This window comes from Danio rerio, chromosome 8 (assembly GCF_052040795.2).
Source record: "Danio rerio strain M-AB ecotype USA chromosome 8, GRCz13ab, whole genome shotgun sequence".
Classification (NCBI taxonomy): domain Eukaryota; kingdom Metazoa; phylum Chordata; class Actinopteri; order Cypriniformes; family Danionidae; genus Danio; species Danio rerio.
In genome coordinates, this window is record NC_141028.1 from 18,891,686 (window position 1) to 18,906,822 (window position 15,137).

At 33.3% G+C, this 15,137-nt stretch overlaps 1 protein-coding gene across 5 annotated transcripts in view; it reads left to right on the top strand.

Annotated features, from left to right (window-relative positions):
* Window positions 1–15,137, top strand: part of pde4d (phosphodiesterase 4D, cAMP-specific) — a 234,878-nt gene that overhangs the window by 179,835 nt on the left and 39,906 nt on the right. For all 5 annotated transcript variants that reach the window (XM_087264468.1, XM_087264470.1, XM_087264469.2 and 2 more), the window contains exon 2: window positions 11,408–11,599. In XM_087264468.1, the coding sequence (XP_087120594.1) occupies window positions 11,408–11,599 (192 nt within the window). The remainder of the gene's footprint in view (window positions 1–11,407; window positions 11,600–15,137) is intronic.

Sequence of the window (15,137 nt, forward strand, 5' to 3'; positions counted from 1 at the left end):
AATATATACTGTATATTTTTAAAGTTTCAGTAGTTTAAGATCTAAAAAAATTGAATGCCTATATTAAAAAAAAAATTTACATCACTGTACACATTTACATTTAACGGCGCATTTGTAAGCAAGAGGTTTCACTTTATTTAGTTTTTATTTTAGGTGGTGCAATAAATTGCTTTATTTTAAGCAATTGAATTAGTTTGGCTTGAAAAAAATACCTAACATTTTATAAATATTTTAATGACATTATTTTCTGTAGCTTTTTCATTTTTAATGTAGATTTGATGTAGGTTTTCCAGCTTTTTAACATTTTTAAAGTTTTACATTTTGCCAGCTATTATTATTTATCTTTCAGTTAACAAAAAATATTTTAAGCTGGCTTTTAAATCTGATTTTCATTTAACAAGATATTTACTAACAAGAGGTTTCATATTATTCGGGCTTTTAATAGTCTGAAAACTTTTTAAAAATGCTTTAATTGTGTTCAGTTTCTCTGTATGGTCTTGTAGCATTTTCATCTCAGTGTTCAGGAAAGGTCATTTTTCTTGTTTAGCAGAAATATTCTCCTAGTTATATTTATTTTAAGTAATGTTTATTTAGTCTGCACATCTGGCTTACATTTCTGAAGACATTTGTGTGCAAAGTTGTTCTTTGTTGTCCTTTGGCATTCTTTTATTGCATATGATAAACAGCCCTCAAAGTATCGTGAAGTTTCTGTGAGAACTCTGTGAACTCCCTGAGCCTCGCTAGTGTTGACTGGCGTAATAATTAGAAACGATTGCTGTAGTACCAAAAACAGAAGTTAGCAGCGAACAGCCTGTCTCAATTAAAGTGGCTTAAAGTGCTCAGCCGAAAGGATTGAGCCGAGCCTTTACAGTACAGCCACACAGATGGACATCTCATGCCAGAGACAGTACAGGAGGGAGACTACGCTTAATTATCCCTTTGAGTTTGAATGCACAGACGCACTCAGTCGAACACTGCAGAATGGATTGTATAACATCATCTGTAGTCATTCTAGTAACATTGGGATTGTTTTAGAGATTTTGCCTATAGCATTTCTTCTGAGGTTAAAATTTGTTATTCGGTATCATACTGTTTTTTTATTCCATGTGTGGAAGAACAAAGAACTGTAGAACCAGAATCTATTCAGTTATTATTATAGTTTTTATTAATTGACAAATTAGTGCATGTACAGTTGACGTCAAAAGTATTCGCCCTCATAAAAATACTATAATATGTTTGCAAATATTTAAGAAACATGCGAAGTGACCATTCTTGTTTATCTGAAAAGCAATGCTAAAGTCAGATATTTTGCTTTGAAAATTGTATTTTCCACGCCAGAACGTTGTCTTTGTTTCGGTCATTTTACTCGCCCAATACCATTTTAGCCAATTATTTTTCAGCACCCCGGATTGCCTTGGTGGAAAACAGCATATTTCATTTATTCAGTCAGGAATGCTCTCAAAGTGTGCGTCTGTGACTAAAATGTGACCTCCGGTGGACAGTAGCAGACTCCGAAAGAAGATGCAGATTTAGAGTTCCACATGGGGTGGTTATTAATTAGCAAATAATAAAAATATTACGAATGTAAACATTAGTTGAGCAGGTTCCTTTGCAACTCTGTGTCCTAAAAACTCGATACGTGACAAGATTTGCAGTGATAAGCAATTTGACTGTGTGCATCAGTTTAACATGAAAGCAATTTAAATACAGCCATTCAAAAGTACAGAATAGTGCACTTACTGCACTCCAACAAAATGGTAAGGTTTATAATCAAATTAAAACATATTAAATATACATGCTAAATCACTGATATGTCTTGGCTTGCACTGAGTCACAGTTCTGAAGTTTAATTTCAAATGGTTTATTTTATTTTGAATATCTGAGGTAAGATCTGCTGCTGCTTTCAGTAGTATGGCAATAAATGTCACGTAAAATGGCATTCAAACTCTGTCATCATGGCAAAGATAAAGGGCTAATAATTCAGGAGGACTAATAATTTTATCCTTAGCTGTATTTATAAAAAATAAAACACCATTTTAAAATGATCAGTTTCTCTGCATTTACTGGATTTATTAGAAATGGCTTTTGAGTAAACATTTCTTCTGAATTAAAAGGACAATTTTGTCCATTTAGAGTTAGTTCTCGAAAATTAATATCAAAATAACAAAGAATTTCATGTGTTGTTTGAAAATGTAGTTTGTTTGCGAAATAGTGATTATTACAAAACTAAAGTTATAAGAAAAAAGAATATAAACATATTTGGCACCCTTTTTTGCTGTTTAAAATGAGTTTAAAAAAAAACACGATTCTTAAGTATTTTTTGATATAACTTAATTTGTTTGTTTAATTCAGTTCATCTTTATTTTTATTGACCTTATTCTTCAATGCGGAAGTGTGCTTGTTTTTGTGATTGTTTTAGATTTTCCTATTCAGTTGCCTATGGGAGAAATGACTAGGAATAATAAATGGCAGAAAACGGTCAAACTACTTGCTCTACAAACAAGTGTTTGCATGACTATAAGACAAAATAGAGTATTATAATAAGAAAATATCAGTTTGCAACATCAAGCAGCAAAGCGAGTTGTTTTTGATGTCTAAAAATGAATGGAAGTGAATGACGTCTCGAGCCAAAAAGATTCAAATGGCTGCACCTGCTCGTACACGGAGAATAAGGTAAATAACGCTTTTATAATGTAGATTGTGTCAAAGCAGCTAAACATAGACATTCTAGTAAATTGAAAGTGTGTCAGTCCAGTTTTCAGAGCTGAAGTTCAGTTTAGTTCAGTGTGGTTTAATTTTCACTGCTGAAAGTTCAAACACTGAAGAGCAAATCCATCGATGCGCAGCTCTACAAGTCTCAAACCAGCTCCACAAGTCTCAAACCAAGCGAGCCAGTGGCGAGGAACAAAAATTCAAACATTTTTTACAAAGAGAGAATAATGGAAGCAGCCAGAAATTTATTAATTAAGATTTAATGGCAATACTTTGATTTGAACGTTGGAATAAATCATTAGTCGCTTACACAATAAAAGCACAGCTTTGTATTCACTAAAAAAAAACAAACAAAAAAAAGCATTCATTGCATTTACTGAGTTTAAGTAACTTTTATGGACTGAATTTAATCAAACTAATAAAATTTCGTAATGTTCAGCTTAATTTGTCTGTTTAAATTCAGCCCATATAAATTGATTGCAAATAGTTAGCATAAACAAATTTAGTAAATCCAAATAATGTTTTTTTTTCAGTGCATGTGTCTGTGTGTTGTCCACATACTTTTTGATTTGACGTAGTTTGATAAAAGTTAATGGCCCTACAGTAAATTCTCTTGAAGTGCTGATAAGTTTGGAAAGGATTTCCTCTTGCCTGCTTTGATAATATCAGCAGTGTCTGGAGAGATTCCACCCTCTTTGAAATCTCTGGAACACATTGATTACTTATCTAGAAAAAAAAAACTGTTTAATGTATTGTGTGTTGCGTTACACGATGCAGTTTGACGTCCGAAGAGCTTCAAGTTTCTATCCAAATCCAGTAAAAAAATTTACCTCCAGATTAAACTCAGATGTCCGCTAACCTCTCAGGTTGACTGAGCTGCAGTTAACACTACAGCTTGAGGTCCCTCAAATGTTTTGACATTTATAAGCTCAACAGAAATGAGTTTTGTAAGACGTATGATAGAGTAGAGAAGTTTTTTTCATCTAACACTGATTTAGATCTGCTTTGCTATTGTTTTTACTCTATAGGTTGCTTAAAGAAACAGTCAATTTATCTGTAATTTATTCTCATTGCCATTAAATATGCAGTTTTTGTGTTGTTTTTTTGTGTGTTTTTATTGTGTAAGCAACTTATGATTTCTTCCAAATCTTTAGTAGAACATTAAAGCTTTTTTTTTTCAGAAACTGTGGTTCTTTGTAGCTTAGAAAACTGCATTGAGAGTCAAAATCATATGCTGTACTTGCAGGAAAAACAAAATGAATACCTGTGGTGATACTTTTTTGGTCTTATGAAGTTTAACAATCAAGAAACAAAATATTATTTACAAAATTATCACTCTTCCCTTTGCAAATAGTCTGGCTGTGTTTATCATTGCATTATTAAATTTACTGTATTAGTGTTGTCCAAAAGATTTTAGTGTATCATCAGGAATACCGTTAGTACATATATATATATATATATATATATATATATATATATATATATATATATATATATATATATATATATATATATATATATATATATATATATTTCTTTTTTCTTTTTTCTTTACTCTCAATGTACCACTAAACATGGACTTGCATTTTATGAATGAGGGCCACAGAAATGAATTAAGGACCACAGTTTCAGCTACAATCATCTTTAATGTTGGACTGATGAAAGAAACATACTAACTTGGATTGCAAAATGTGAGCAAATGAGAAAAATGTGTGTGAACTAATTAATGAAGCAAGTGTTCACTGTTTTCTGCATCTGTACTGCGTGTGATTTAATTGTGTAGTGTTGGTATATCTAGAGCAAAATCACTTCAAGGTAATTACCCTAGAAAAGGACACATTGCACTGTGTGTTTGGTGTTATAAGACGTGTGTGTATGCTTGTTCATATGTTAAGTGCAGTTTAAACAGACAGTGATCCTTGTACTGGGAACAGATGGAGACCTTCACATGCTGCTTATTTGATAGAGCAAATAAATTGAGAAACTTGCAAAGTGAAAACAAGGTGATACAGTAGAGAGAGGATCATGGGAGAAGTGAGTGATTTCCCTCTCTATAGATGAAGAAACATGAGGTGCCATTTACACAGGATGAAAATTTTTCTTTATTTTGTTTTGTATTCTCTTTATTTTGTTATTTTGTGTGGAGTTTGCATGTTCTCCCTGTGTTGGCATGAGTTTCCCCATGTGCTGTAAGTGAATTGGATAAACAAAGTTGGCCGTAGTGTATCAGTGTGTGTGAATGTGAAAGTTTATGGGTGTTTCCCAGTAATGGGTCGTGGCTGGAAGTGCGTCCGCTGCATAAACGTATGCTGGAATAGTTGGTGGTTCATTCCGCTGTGGCAACCCCTCATAAAAAGGGACTAAGCTGAAGGAAAATGAATGAATATAGCCAAATTTAAAATGCACAATATGTGACTCACTTGGTTTTGCTCACACGCACATGTTTTTGTCAGTATTTGTACTTGCACGAATCCGGACTTAACGAATCAGGCAGTGATACACAGTAGTCCAGAAGACCAATCAGAAAGCGACTGTGGACAGCCACGCCTTTGTTTTCAAAAGTTTGCTTCTCAGGCTATCTATGCTGTAGCGCAACACCAGCATTAACAATCTAAAATAAGATGCCAGAGAAGTGTAGACGCCAGGCTTACCCATAAATGTTATTTATTTATTTATTTATTTATTTATTTATTTATTTATTTATTTATTTATTTATTTATTTATTTATTTATTTATTTATTTATCTATTTATTTTTATTTATTTATCTATTTATTTGTTTGTTTGTTTATTTCAATATTTTATTCAAGAAGAATGCATAAAATTTTTACTGTGATACAACAAAAAATGTAAATAACATGATTTTCTTTTGAAATTTCTGTTTTGAAAGATCAAACTAACTTTTTAGTAAAAACTAAAGTTTTTTTTAGTTTAGTTTAGTTTAGTTTAGTTTAGTTTAGTTTAGTTTAGTTTAGTTTTGTTTTGTTTTGTTTTGCCTTGCCATACTTTGCCTTGTCTTGCCTTGCTTAAATTTAATTAAATTTAATTTAATTAAATGACATTTTATTTTATTTTTAATTAAATCAAATTTATTTTATTTATGATTTTTTATAGAATTATGTTTAATGTTTATTTTAGTTTAGTTTTGTGTATGTTTTATGTATATGTTTTTAAAGGATTTGTTACTTTTTCATTACAAAAGAGAGTTGATAGTTTTATTTACAGTGAGTTTTGCAAGGTTTATTTGCAAATTTGAACATGGAGAAAATAATACTTATTAGAAATGTGTGACTATTACAAATTGCATAAAAAACTATTTTACCATATTGTATTTTCATAATTTCAAACGGACACTTTTAGTAATATTGTTGTTATTACAAATATTTTGTCAATTATTTTTAGAGCAGCCTTTAAGATACTTTCTTGTAAAGCTTTGAAACGAATCCCAAAACTTTTAATGGTATTGAAATGCTGGTTTGTTCATTAACTTATTTAGTTATTTTAGATTACTTTGTTTCACATGCACAGAACTGTGACTGTTCACAGATTTTTTATTTATTAAATACAGTTTTTGTTACAGTACATTTATGCACTACCAAACACTTAATTTAAGATTATAGTTATATTTCACAATAATACTGTTTTTATATTTATTTATTTATTTTGATAAAAGAAGACTTGTTGAGCAGAAAAATATTTTAAATGCTTCATTAAATGTGAATGTTACTGGTACTGTATATTAGTCTGTCAAACATTTTGTGCAGTTTTTTTGAGGTACGACATTTAAAAAAAATACTTTTCTATAATATATTTACTCTGTAAAAACAGATATATGTATGTTATTTAGGCTGTAGTAATTATTACTTGTTACTTTCGAAGTGAAATTCTTATTTTCATCCAAAACAAACACACATTGGTGCTGACTTGTGCATGGTTATTATGAGCGCTCAGACTCCCCATTGTAGCATAAGCGTCAGTGCATTTTTGTGGCTTACAGTAAAAGGAGAAGCGTCTCATTCATAATGCATGTCTGTAGTTGAGCGCGTATGAGCCGGTGCATTCCTGTGATGTGACCCGAGAGAGATCAGGCCAGCACATCAGCAGGACACTCCGCTGACGAGCCTAAAAACATTAACTATTGCTTTTAATCACATTTCATCAGTTGACTGATTGCATTACGAATCGGACATTAACATTTTTGGTAATACAAGTTTTAAAAATGTTATGTTTGAATATGCAAATGAGGTTTTGTCTATTTAAATATGGACTAATTTGCATTTATATTTAAACACAAAAATATGAACATTGAATGTCAGTCAGGTTTGAAAGTATTGTTTCTTTTGTTACGGCATTAAAAGAGACAATACTGGGAGCAGGCAGAAATATATGAAATAATGTACATTCTCAATTCACAAATATTTGTAGAATAAAATGTTATGTACAATCCTGGGGATAACACATTACACGTAATGGGAGTTGCATAATAATATAATTTTTCTAAGTAACAGGTAAAATAACGCATTACTTTAAAAAAAAATGGTGGTAACACTTTACAATAAGGTTCATTAGTTAATGCATTTACTAACATTAACTAATCATGAACAACACATATACAGCATTTATTAATCATAATTGAACATTTACTAATGCATTATTAGCATCCAAGTCCGTGCTTGTTACCATTAGTTAATGCACCGGGAGTTAACATGAACTAACAATAAACAACTGTATGTTCATTAACTTATGTTAACTAACAAGAATAAATACTGTAGTAAATGTATTGTTCATTGTTTGTTCATGTTAGTAAATGCATTAATTAACATTAACTAATGAACCTTATTGTTAAGTGTGTCCAAAATGGAAATAATATTTGAGTTACTTTTTTGAAAATGTCATACTTTTTAGTTTTTTAGTTTTTAGTTTTACTTTTTAGTTTAGTTAATTAGTTATATATATATATATATATAGAATTAAAATAAACTATTCACAAAGAATAATGCTTTCAAGCACTGTAAAAAATGCAGGGTTCTACACAGTTTATTCATGTTGTCCCAACACAAATCGATTAAGTTAACTTAATTCTTTTAACAAATTTGTGGAATGAACATGAAAAGATTAAGTTGTCTCAATGAAATCCTATGAATTGTGTTGTTTCAGCTCATTTTTAAGTAAGTAGTTTGAACGAGCAAAAAAATAAAAGAATTGGAGTGATGAGAGAATGAGTTCATTATTTTGAGTGCAATAAAGAAAAGGAAAAGGGGCTTGTCTCAATGGACTGTGATTTGATCTAAAACAAATAGTACAAAAGTAGCAGATACTTTGCACTGGAAAAAGCTTTCAATCTTCCAATTAAAACAATTTAGATAAAAAAAAAAAATAATAATTTGCCTTAAACAATATTTTATTATCTCCACGAGAACAATTTTAAATCACCTGGTGCAAAGCATATTTGGCTTGTTGAAGAAAGTCAATTCATTTAAATTGTTAAGAAGATATAGCTTGAATAATAATAAAAAAAAAAAACTATTCCCATAAAAATATGATCAGTATAATTGCATGTTTAACCATAAAATTTTATATTGGTCAAAACAAAGATTTCTTAGTTGAGCTCTTACTCAAAAACATTTATATTTAACTATGTTTTGAACTTAAAATATATTACTTGAAAAATAAAACAAATAATATTAAACTGAAATGAAAGATACATTTTTTAATTGGAATTTTTTTTCAATGTGCTTTAAACTTTCATTAATCTGTATATCGGGCATGTATAGCTCTGGGGTCAGAGTTCTAAGTTCTAAGATAACATTATCCTAAACTTTTATTATTTTTTTTATGTGATTTTTTTTTTTTTTTTTTTTAAGCAAATGAAGGTGTAGGTTATACAGTGCGTTGTTAACTGCAGAACACCTCTATTAAAAAAAGAAAGAAAGTTCTGAAAGAGACCAAGTCTCAACCAGGTAATAAAAACGGAAAAGTAACTCAGAAGTAATGTAATACTTTATTTACTATAGAAAGTAACTAAAGCCCTGCTCACACTGGGAGATTTCAGCCAGAATTTTTTTTCATCTGAGACAAATTTGGGAAATCCTAAAAGATTCCTGAACTCCTAGGCTAAAATCGGTGGTCTTTGATCGTTGGTTTGACATGTTCACAGACAGCCGCTGATGAAGTTCTGCATTTTCAGAAGATTTCAGACATTTTCCTGCAGTGTGACAACAGCTCTGATGAGCGCCAATCAACAAAACCAATAGGAGCTCCGAATTTGAGGACCCAATTCATGCGTCAATTCAAATGAGCGCGGCCAAATGTCAAAACAGTTTTTTTCTTCCTGGTTTAATCATTGTAAAAATTGCCGCTACATATTGTTTACATTTGCTGTGATGAATCAATTCAGAACGCGGGATAGTGAAAGTGTCAAGGGTGAATGACGTCAAACTCCGGGGACATTTTCTTTTGTGTTTGGTCTTCATTGTCGTTCAGTGTGATGTTATGACAGCTGAGATCTTACCGTGTGACATGTTAACCATGTTCATACAGTCTGACATGCTGCTCGTTCAGGATTATAAAAAACCACGCAGTGCGAGTCGGCCTTAAGTAATGCAACAAGTAACTTTTTTTAAGAAGTAACTCAATATTGTAATGGATTACTTTCAAAAGTAACTTTCCACAACACTGGTTATATATAACAAGAGAAGCTATACTGTATATAAACATATGCCTCAGTTAAAACATTCGGAATACAGGTCTGGTTTAAGTAAGTGATGTTAATTAAATTGGAGATTTATGACTGTAAAACTGATTTTGAGAAATTATGTTTTTATTGAAAACACATATAAAGAGTGATAAAAGAAACACTAAAAGTACGGAAGTTTTCTTTACATTAGTCTTAAAAAAAAACTTTCTGAAAAGCTAAAAACTGTGCTGTATTTTATTTGGATTTTTTTGTCTGCAGTGTATCGTCTTTACTATGAACAAGTCAGTGAAACCCAGAAATGAAGTCAAATGGCATGACCTGTTAGTGCTGAACACAGACTCCAAATGTTGTTGTTTTGATTGCGCCGGCTGAACAATAGAAAGGTCGCATGCACGAGCTTCACTCTCGCTGACATTTGTTCTCCGTCAAAACAAAACTCAATCCCCTGAGTTACGTGGGTCATGAATTATTGGCTCTTTTTGTGCAAAGCAGTTCAGTCTGACCCTCTAATGCGCATTTATTCATCTGCGTCTCAGCTGTGAGTGTGTATAGAGGTGATGACGGTGGCGGTGCGGGAATAAGACGTGTGGCCCACGTCATTGCGCACGTCAGGAAAATACCCAATTATATTAATGCTCCCCGGGGATTAGGGGTCAGCGTGGTGTAAGCACAGTTGGGAGGATCTAAGGACTAAAGGGATGAAGGTTAAGGACGGCACTCCTGCTGGGTCGGGGAAGCCCTCCTAAATTAACTTTGCCAGAAGCATTTTTAGTTTGTTTTCTTTCTTGTTGTTGTAACAGTTTTTTGTGTAGCTTGTATTTTATTACCTTGCTGCTTTCGCAATACTTCGCTGAAGTGTCCTTAATTAAAAAGTTGGTCAAATTAGTGCAAATGTAGAATTCTTTTTTTTTTTCTTTTTTCGTTTTGTTTAATTTTTTGTTTTGTTTCATTTGGGTTTTGTTTCCTTTCATTTTGTTTTGGTTTGTTTAATTTTTTACTTCACTTTGTTTATTTTTGTTTTGTTTTGTTGTGCACGTGTTGTGTTATTACAATTAATGTTTAATTTTTGGATATATATTAATATTGTAATTTATTAATATTTATATAATAATATTTGGAATATTTTAACATTTCTTTTATTTTAGTTTTGTTTCGTTTTTTCGTTTCATTTTGTTTCACTTAGTTTCATTTTGTTTCATTTTGTTTTGTTGTTCACGTGTTGTGTTATTGTAATTAATGCTTATTATTTGTATATATTTAAATTATAATTTATTATTATTTATCATAATATTTGGAATATTTTATATATTTATTTTATTTTATTTTTGTTATGTTTGGGTTTCATTTTGTTTTGTTTAATTTTGTTTCGTTTTATTTTTGATTTGCTTCACTTTGTTTCAATTCATTTCATTTTGTTGTACACGTGTTGCATATTAGAGTTAATGTTTAATATTTTGATATATTTATGTTTATGTTTTTCATAATTCCCATAATATTTAGATTATGGTTACTTAAATACAGTTCTTTTTTTCATACAGCAAACAAGTGGAAAAGAGCAAACACTGAAATTGGCAGTACAACACTAAAATCAATATGTAAAAGTCAAAAAATATAGTTTTTTATTATTATTATTATTATTATTAATTAAAATTTAGTTCACAACTGTTTTAACACATTTTATACAACACTCAAAAATGACATTTGTTGCTATTTCAAACTGCTTATTTAAAATGAGCTAAAACAACACAATTATTGAGTTTTTTTGGGGACAACTTGATTGTTTTATATTCAATCTACTTAAATGTGTAAAATCTAATAAGTAATAATTACTTAATTGTGTGGAACTCAGCATTTCTTACAGTCAATTGCTGTAAAAAAAAAAAAAAAAAGGAAATAAACCTGAAATAAATGTTGAATGGTATCAGCTGGTCTAGTTAAAGTCTACATCTTCTCATCTAACACAGCACTAACTGTCCTGTCCTGTCTTTTTGTCTCCTCAGCTTTGATGTGGACAATGGCACCTCTTCAGGTCGCAGTCCGCTGGATCCAATGGCCAGTCCAGGCTCAGGTCTCATCCTCCAGGCCAATTTCGTCCACAGCCAGAGGAGAGAGTCCTTTCTGTACCGTTCAGACAGTGACTACGACCTCTCACCAAAGTCCATGTCCAGAAACTCCTCCATCGCCAGTGACATGTAAGCCAGAGTCTTTCTTATAGACAGAGAACAGTTTTGGTGGCCTGTGCACTTTTTAATAATATGCACCTTTTATTATTGCAAATTCATGTCTAGTTATGAGAGGATTTTTACATTGCATGCCGTCAGTGTCATTATAAAATGCATTCCCTATGAGCTAGTTAAATTTCAGTTCTCAATAAGAGAAAGCCAATGGTTTTGTAACGCCCCATTCACACGAGGCGTCAGCGTCAACGTTTCCCATTCACTTTGAATGGGTAACGTCAGGCGTTGCCGAACTGCATTGGTGATCCGTCGGCACCGCTTCAGAAGCGTTGCTCGCTGCAGATGTTGGGACTAGCTCAATTTTTCAAGCCCAGATGGAAGTGTCAGTCAATCAGATTGCTGGATGCAAACACACCAGCTAGACAGTGGCCTATTGCTAACTGAATTTTACTGGCTGACGCTACTATGACGATTGCGGTAGCCCCAACTTCAGACACGCCTTCAGTTAAGTGTTGACGCTGAAGCCCCGTGTAAATGGGGCGTAATAGTGTGTCACAAGAAGAGACGCTGACAAAGGAAGTGCGAATCCAAACACAGATTTATTATGCAGAGATGGTCAGGCAAGCAACGGTCAACACTGGGCAAACATATGTATACAGGCAATCCAAAATCGCAGCCAATAAGCAGAAAGGTGGTCAAAGGCAGGCAGCAGACAGGAATAAACAAACAAAACAAAGCAAAGATTGGTACATTGCAAGACGAGGCGAGGGAAGGAAAACACGTCATAATATTCACTAACAGTATAACAAGACTCACGCCTGTTTCACACCGCAAGCGTCAGCGGCGCGTGAGCAGAGCGTGAGCAGCGCGTGTGTTTTCGGCGTCCATGTTAACAGATTAGAGCTTTCATACCGCACGCAGCAGCAGCGCGTCAGAGCGAGGCGTGAGCGTCGCCGAAGCAGCAGTGTAGCGATAGTTTCGGCGCTGGGTCTATTTTTGACGCGCTGCTCACGCTCAATTAAAGTGACAGTGCATTGAGAATGACCAAAACACATTGAATGACAGTAAAAACTAACAATTTTACCCAATAAATACGTTAATAATGTCAAATGGTTTATATATAGTCATTCAAATGAACTTAAAACAATTAAAAACGGCAACAAACATTTATTTAGGCCCGAACTACAAAATCAAATGTAAAACTATTTTACTATCAGTTTTGCTTAAGTTGCACACTAGTGTTGTAGGAGAGGGGAAATGGAATATTTACGGGATTTGTAGTCCATAGCGAAGTGTATTGTGGGTAGTGTAGTGCGACACGCAAGCTGGATTATGTGAGCTCGCTGTGTTCTGTGCAGCTAGCAGAGCAAGAAAGTTTTAATCGGCTTTGTTTTATGTTCACTCGAATTATTCCTACCGGGAGCTGTTTGCACTGTGAATCTGACAACACGAAAATAAGTAAAAGAATGGCATGCATTAATTACTTTTGTCCGTCTCATCATCTGCACGAGCATGAATTAACGAGCTGTTATTCTGCCGCTGGACATCACTAAAGCGGAGAAAGTAACACTAGTTTGATCAAGTATAAATATCATTATAACTATATTGTATAAATATGATTATAACTAGGTCTACAGCAACCTGATAATCAAAAAACAAATGACATGATATCACAGGCGATTGTCTTCTGACTGTAGACAATTCTCATATAAGTTAGCTTTAGAAGCATACAGTACTATTTGATCTATAAAATTTGTAAAATAAACATTTGCAGGTTAATGAAACAGCATAGGAGGGGCCTTGGTACAGATGAAAAGTTTAAAAAGTGTATTTGTATATAGAGGGGTAACTAGATAGAATAGACAGAGATAGGTTGATCTCTGGAGCAGCTGCCGAAGAGCTGTGCGCTGCAGACGCAGCTGGTGTGAAAGGCAAACGCCTGCGTGCTGCTACTGCTCGACATACGCGCTGCTCACGCTCTGCTCACGCGCCGCTGACGCTTGCGGTGTGAAACAGGCGTCAGCCCTGATGTGTTTGTGTGCTCTCTTTATAGTTAATGTAATCAGTTCATGAGCAGCTTCAGCTGTAAGTGCTTGCAATCAGAGAGGATCTAGGCCAGGTGTGTGAAGCTGGATTTATACTTTCGCTTGGAGCTGCATCATGCACCTCCGCTGACTGCGCACGCACCTTGCGAAAACAGAGGTTTTTATATTTGCCGCGTTTGCTGCTGTAATATTCTTTAAAACGAAAGGGGCAGTCAAAAGAAAGTGACCGTAAAATCAGATGGATAAACAGAGAAGTAGAAAGTTTCTGTAACTACGTCATATCATTAATATCGCTCAAGATTTTTAAGCTAATTATTTTTATTGTTTTTATAAATTAATTAAATGATTATAAGGGTTTTTATAACCATTCAAGATTTTTAATTAAACTTTGATGCATTATAATTTTATTAATATAGAAATAACAAGAGAAAATGGGTTACTCTACAAAAATATTTTTATTATGACAAGAATAAAAGCAAAAAAAGTACACTTACTAAAAGATACAGATTTTTTTTTTGATTTAGCCCGCTCCAAAATTCAAACATTACTGTCTGGCTAGTTTCTGTCATTTCCTTATGCTAAAAAGGCAATAATGGTCCAACATTCCTGACCATTATCACCAATACAGCCTAGAAAAACAGGCCAACAGTATATTGTAAACCAGGGGTGTCCAAACTCGGTCCTGGAGGGCCGGCATCCTGCAGATTTTAGCTCCAACTTGTTTCAACACACCTGCAAGGATGTTTCTAGTATGGCTAGTAAAAGCTTGATTAGCTAGCCTAGGTGTGTCTGATTGGGGTTGGAACTAAACTTTGCAGGACACCGGCCCTCCAGGACCGAGTCTGGACATGCCTGTTGTAAACCAATAGATTGAAACATTTCTTTCCAGTTATCAAAGAAAGGATTTGTACCTTAATTATAGTTTTGTAACAATGAAATTGTTTAAAATTAAACACATCAGTGTAAAATCTATAAATGGTGGAAACACATATTTCTGTAATTGTGTACCTCGGTCTCCACTTTTGCCATGGCCTCTTTTGGCTTTAACAAACGTATCCCTCAGGTTTTTTCAAACTTTTTAACAAAAACTTTTTTCCTTTCACACTGCATTTGCAATTTCTAGCCAAGAATAATTCTTTTAGCCAAGAATTATTGATCATTTGGTTATCTCTTTGATCACAGATCATAAAGATGTCTGTACAGGCATATTGTTTCAAACAAAATCTCTTCAAAGTGCTTCATATTCAAGCCACTTGCGGCGCCGCACGCACTTTTTGCTCGAGATTTTTAAAAAAAAAAATCATGCGCTCCACCAGCAGAAATCATGTTGCGCGAACCTCTGCAAACTCTGCGATGATGTCACATTCGCCCCGCGCACTCAAGCGTACTAGCAGATGTGTCGAGTATAAACCAGGCTTGAGTGGTGCATTACTGGATATTGCAGTTCTTTTGTTGGCAAATTTGTAGTTCGTTAGCGAACTGTGTTTACCAGCGATCTGCACAGGCTG